The sequence below is a fragment of the Bacillus rossius genome (assembly GCF_032445375.1).
Source record: "Bacillus rossius redtenbacheri isolate Brsri chromosome 4 unlocalized genomic scaffold, Brsri_v3 Brsri_v3_scf4_2, whole genome shotgun sequence".
Lineage (NCBI taxonomy): Eukaryota > Metazoa > Arthropoda > Insecta > Phasmatodea > Bacillidae > Bacillus > Bacillus rossius.
The window spans coordinates 31175002-31181001 of NW_026962011.1; the positions used below are offsets into that span (position 1 = coordinate 31175002).

Genomic DNA, 6000 nt, shown 5'->3' on the forward strand with positions numbered 1-6000 from the left:
TCAATAAGGACATTGAATTGATATCTAAGTTTAAAAGATAACCATTGTAGGTACACTGTTTGCGGTCCTTTCTCACACACACTGATAAACACAGCTTTTGGTGCACATAAAACTGGTCACTCACATCTACATAGGCGTGTTCGTTCAAGATGCCCGCCTAACACAACTATTTGCAAAGAAACACGAGGATTGGTGATTTCACAGATATTCAGAATGAATTTTATAAAATCCAACAGTATCAAAATGCCTTATTGTGGCTATGTTCAAAGACTATGAATAAGTTAGTGATGTAACAATGTAATTTATACTGTCAGCATTGGTATCTACCTGTTACCAATGTTCTGGATCTCCTAATTAATTGTTTCCAACTGATAATTAACTGATGCACATAATAAAAGTAAAAGATCATTCATAAAGGTTTTTTATTTTACTTGTTTGTAGTTCCTAAATCTTTTGGTAACCCTAAATCTTTTTGAAGGTTAGGCTATGTCACTGTGCTGTACTAAACTTATATGTTGTATTTTTTAGAAAAATCATGGTGAGGTAATGGGCTTGTTTGTAGAACATCATTCAATGAAAAAATTCACAAATGCATTTTCTTTCCAACGTATCCCAGGGTTGAAGCAAGAGAACTGACAAGAATGCAGTACATGGTTGCCTGCCATATCGTAAACAACTGATCCGCATAGTGCAGTGCTTGTTCAGTTAATCAGAAATTGAATTGGTATAAGTTTTTATCTGTAATCACTCATCACTGGAATAAGTATTTGTTAAACACCAAATGTCTGGAAAACAAACATCCTGCGACATCTACAGATTTTTTTTTCATGCAAAAAAAATAACAGGATATATTCAGTAATTTCTTGTAAAAAAAATTGTATATCAAACACTATCCAGCATTATTTTGGGCCAGGTAATTAATTTTATATGTGTGTGTGTGTGTGTGTGTGTGTGTAAATAAATATTTAAGTTTGAAGCAAAGCTTGTAAAGCATTGAGCAATTAAAAGACCAATAAAAAAAAAATAATAACTCAAAACATTAATCATTAGAAGCAACTGAACCATGCCGAACATATTGCACCTCATCGTACTCCTCGTCTTCTACGTCTTCATCAAGTTCATCTCTGTCATCAGTGTCATCCGACTGCTGCATCCTCCAAGGCCTTGCGTGAAAGAATTGAAGAAATGTGCAGTCAGGATATAAAAACACTGCAGAACCCAGGTAACAAATAGCTTTTTACGTTCAGTTGAAGGAAAAAAACAGCCACACAAATGCTGTTGCAGCTCTTAGTAAAATAAAAACAACCACCACACAACATGAAGGCGGGCTCGTCACTGGACAGAATACCCACCTACCCCACCCCCTCCCCACAAACCGAACACTGTTTTAGGATTACACAGAGGAATGACTGAAGTGTTTGAAAAAAAAAAAAAAAAAAACCTGAATTTTATTATTTTAGCTACGGAAAAGCCGCTACTCTAGGAATCTACCCTTTCCAAAAGTTAAATGTTTCAAGTGTATTTTACGATACCGGATTCCAATTGGCTGAAAATAACGGCGGGGAAAACCATGATGTCAATATTAGTATGAGATGAAAGGCAATTGTTTACAGCTATAATTGCGGGAAAACTTAAAATGCAGAACAAAATATTGGCAACATCGAAAAGCAAAAGAGTTGTGTGAAAACAAAAGACAAATAACAGTGATTGTTATGGCGCAGATGAGGTATGAGGAGTGACGTACTAAGGAAATAACAGTTGTATTGGATAAATAAATAAGTAGGTCTATACAATAGGTATTAAGAATGTTATACATATTGTAGTAAGTATGTGCAAAAATAAGTGTACTTGCATCTAGAGAAGAGCAAGGTGGTGTTTATTTGTAACAGACTGTTAGAAAGAGGTGCAGATGTGTGGATTGAGATTGTGTTAGTAAATGAATGAACGATGGTTAGCGTTTCACGATAGGAAAATGAAATGAAGAAACTGCAAGTGGATTTGGAGTGAATGATGCAACTGTAAGAGAAAAATTGATTGTATAGAATCACTGCAGTAAAAACAAGAAAGTTAAGTGGGGTTGAATAGATGGGAAGATTTTGTGATTTGTAGTTGTTTTATGTTGTATGTCGTGTTATGTGATAGGCGACAGATACGTATTTAATTTGGGTGAAATATTGGTTTAGGTAATCATAAAGTAGATTTAATGTCAAACAAGGTTCTTTAGGGATACTGGTATTTAATGTGGTGAAAGAGAGACATTTTCCAATAAAATTTTCACGGTACATATCGTGAAGCAGACTATATTCCCAACTAGTGTAGTACAATTTGCAATACCAGTAAATAAATTATAAAGTAATAAAAAAAAAACTTAACGGTATCATGAATTAGATTTGATTGTAATTTGCAATAATTGTATTTAATGAATTAGAAATAAGTTAATTCGAGGTAATATTTCATGGGTATCATGAAGTAAAATACAAACCCACACATTAGGTATAGTCAATTATGCAATACCGGTAATTAAATTGTTGAAAGAAATAATTTTAAAAAAATCTCCATTATAAAGAAGTAGAATGCAACCCACCCGTTCTATTGTATGTGCTAAAACCGGGAAGAATTATTTGAAAGTAAGAATTTTATAAATTGCAGTCACGGTATCATGAAGTAGACTACAGTCCCACCCAGTAAAGTGTATTTGCGATACTGATATTCAATATATTGAAAATATTTATAGGAAATACATTTCGCAATTTTGTGAATAAAACTAAAGTCCTCACCGGTCTATTGTATTTTGTGATACCGGTAAATTATTTGTTAATAGCAAAAAAAAGGAAAAAAATTGTGGTATCGTTAAGTACACTTTAGTCCCGCCCAATCTATTGTCTTTTGAGATATCGGTAAATAATTTATTACAAGTAATAAATAATAGAAACAAATTATAGCAGTATCGTGAAGTAGACTGCAGTTCCACCTGTTCTAGTGTATTAGGCGATACATGTTTTAATTCTTTATAATTAACGTTCCCCACAACTTTTATTTTTCAGAATCATGAAGTTTTCTAATAGGGCAAGATGTTATAATTCACGATACTAAAGTCATTTACATAATGTACAGAAATAGTGTCTTTGATAAGGAAATTTCGGTATCACAAAATAGACTAGAGCAGGGGGGATTACAGTGTAGTTTACGATAACAATAAAACATAATATTAAAAAATATTCAATACGTGAGAAAGTGTTTTTATTGTTCCCCACCCAAAACCCCCATATCCCCGCGCTTGTCCCGTAAGAATGTAGGGGTGGTAATGACGTAAACAACGCCATCTTCGTGACGTCATTAGTAATGTTATCGAATCGTAAAATGCCCTAGTCCCCTAGGAACTTAATAAGCCCATTTTCGGGTTTTAACCTTTCTTAAAGAATGGCACTGATACAGTGAAAAATTACTTCGTATTTTTTTAAGTAATGACCTACCATTCAAACTATTAGCATTGTGTACTTTCGAAACAGCTCAAAATTACTATCAAAATTTTAACACGTTACATTCCAAAACCGTCTTTAGTACTAAACTACTTATAAAAGCTTACAATAACACTTCCATTAAATAAATAACTTTTATTTCAGACATTCAACAACCAAACAATTGAAATTTCAATTCCAAATGGTCTTGCACCCGGTGACAAGAGTCCTCCCCAAATAACTTACCAATTTCTGTGTCTACATCTTCTTGCGATTATTTTATAATTTAATCATACACCAAGACAAACATGGTATCTCTTGATTCCGTTTAACTAAAACACTAAGGTTATTCTAAAGGTAACAAACACATTTAAATAAATCGTTTTAACATTTATCTGCCATTACCGGCGGCGGCTGCGGTAGTGAGTTGTTCGGTTCGCACACACTGTTTGATTTTTTTTTTAATTGGTTGAATGGTTATCGGCTTTCGCCCACAACCAGCAGTAGATGACTTTTCTTAGTTGAAGCCTTCTATTATCATATCAACTATCAAATATCCGTACGTAATTAATACCCATGCCTTAACCGGGACTCGAAACCAGAATCTTTCGCACCGTAAGCCGGTGTGCATCCGACTATGCTGCGGAGGTCAGCTAAACAGTTTGATTAGTGGTAATGTTTTGGTCATAAACAAATCTCCAGTGAAAACACCCAAAACTCTTGCTATTATTGGGTATTATTTCTATGACATCCTAATCATAGCATAGACTAATAAGATACACTAACAAATGCATTTAACTAAAATAATATTGTTTGCCTTCGATTTATTCCGTCTCTATCTATAGACATCGCTCCGACTGCTAATTTTATGTATTATATGCTGCCTCCTAAAATCATATTACAAAATTACATTGTGTGTTGTGGTTAACTGCGCCGACCTCTGTGGCGTAGTCGGATGCACACCCGCTTACGGTGCGAGGGGTTCTGGGTTAGAGTCCCAGGTAAGGCATGGATGTTAATCTATGTACGGATATTTGATTGATGATATGATAATAAAAGGTTTCTACTAAGAAAAGGCATCTAGTGCTGGTTGTGGACAGAACTAATATATATTTCGAAATGATGCTAGCTTGATATGTAAGACAACGATGCTCTTATCAAATCCCCTTTATTCAAAAACGTGCTTAAATTATGGTTTTATACTAATCTTTACTAATATGCATAAGTGTATTGTCTAGGTTTGAACCATAATTTATGCACGTTTTTGAAGAAAGGGGCTTCGATAAGAGCATCGTTGTCTTACATATCAAGCAAGCATCATTTAGAAATCTATATTAGTAATAAGTTATAAGCAAAATGAAAATAGCATTGAATCTTATGAGGTTAACGCGGGTTGCGTAGTGCCCCTGAAACACTGGAGTGGCCTCTTAAGGCCCCTGCGACGCACGGCGGCGCGCGGAGAACGAGTCGGCCGGAACTGAGAACATTCGAGCGTAGAGCCGAGGAGAAGAAGTACTGTTTCCGCCCCGGGACTTGGCTCGCAGATGCTGGCGAAAAAATAGGAAGGAAAAAAAAATTGGTTGTCTGTAAAGTCGGTTTACGGACGATAGTTTAACGTGACAACGTCATAACAAAACGTTGATGAAATGATTGCATACTTTTATGAATTAAATTGATTCATTTTTATTTTAATAATAAAAGAATAAATACTTGAAATTATAGTAGTAATCAGATTTTTAAAATGCAAGAATAATTAACCATTACTGCCGTAATTGTTGTTGTAATAAGCAATGAAAACCACATTAACTTTTCACTTCACTTTATAAACAGTCGACGAAACAGTTCACGTGTAGATGACTTGTAATTAATTTTAAAAACTTGCGTTTAGCTATAAAGTTTAAATATAATTTTGAGCAAGTTTTCATATAAATAAACTGTAATCAAATATCTATCATCAATTATATGAATCACCATAATTTTTTAGTAAATTGTAACATAACCTATTATTACTGCACTCGCCGACAGCGTAACGGAACACAGCGTAACGGGCAATGTGCGTAACGGGACACTTTTTTTTCGTGCGTGCAGCCGGCGTTCGTCGATTTATTAGACGTTGTCACGTCAAAAATTGTGAACCGGTGTCTAGTACTCGCCAGAGACGTTTAACATCTAACCTCGCTAACGAGCCAATTCGCTCATTCTTGTGTTGCAAACACACGTATGATACCGAAACTCCGAAGCGAAATTAAACGCAGAATATCTTTAATGTAATGCTGCGAATCACACGTTGCTTCCGCACCCGCCACTAGAATTCGCTGCCGGAGCAGCTACGTCGACTATCGAATCATTTGATAAACAGACCGAAGTTTAAATTTAATGAAACGGCTCCAATAAAAGTGAAAAAGACTTGAAAAAAAATATATTGAACCCCGGCGTTAGACTTGATTTTCGACAAGCAATTTTTTCAGAATACTGACCATCACGTTAAAATTCATAAAACATTTAATACTTTAAAATTTCCATTCAGCTTTGTAATTTTTAA

The 6000-nt window shown here is 34.7% G+C and overlaps 1 protein-coding gene across 4 annotated transcripts in view; it reads right to left on the reverse strand.

Moving 5' to 3' along the window:
• The window catches only part of LOC134542504 (MPN domain-containing protein), a 32584-nt gene extending 28591 nt beyond the window's left edge, over positions 1–3993 (reverse strand). For 2 of the 4 annotated variants that reach the window (XM_063386855.1, XM_063386854.1), the window contains exons 1-2: positions 3705–3992; positions 1082–1163 (exon numbers count right to left, since the gene is read on the reverse strand). In XM_063386855.1, coding sequence (XP_063242925.1) covers positions 1082–1153 — 72 coding nt within the window. In that variant the 5' untranslated portion in view covers positions 1154–1163; positions 3705–3992. Of the gene's footprint in view, positions 1–1081; positions 1164–3704 lie in introns of all 4 variants that reach the window. The other 2 variants (XM_063386853.1, XM_063386856.1) reach the window with 2 other exon arrangements.
• Positions 3994–6000: the final 2007 nt, after the last annotated feature.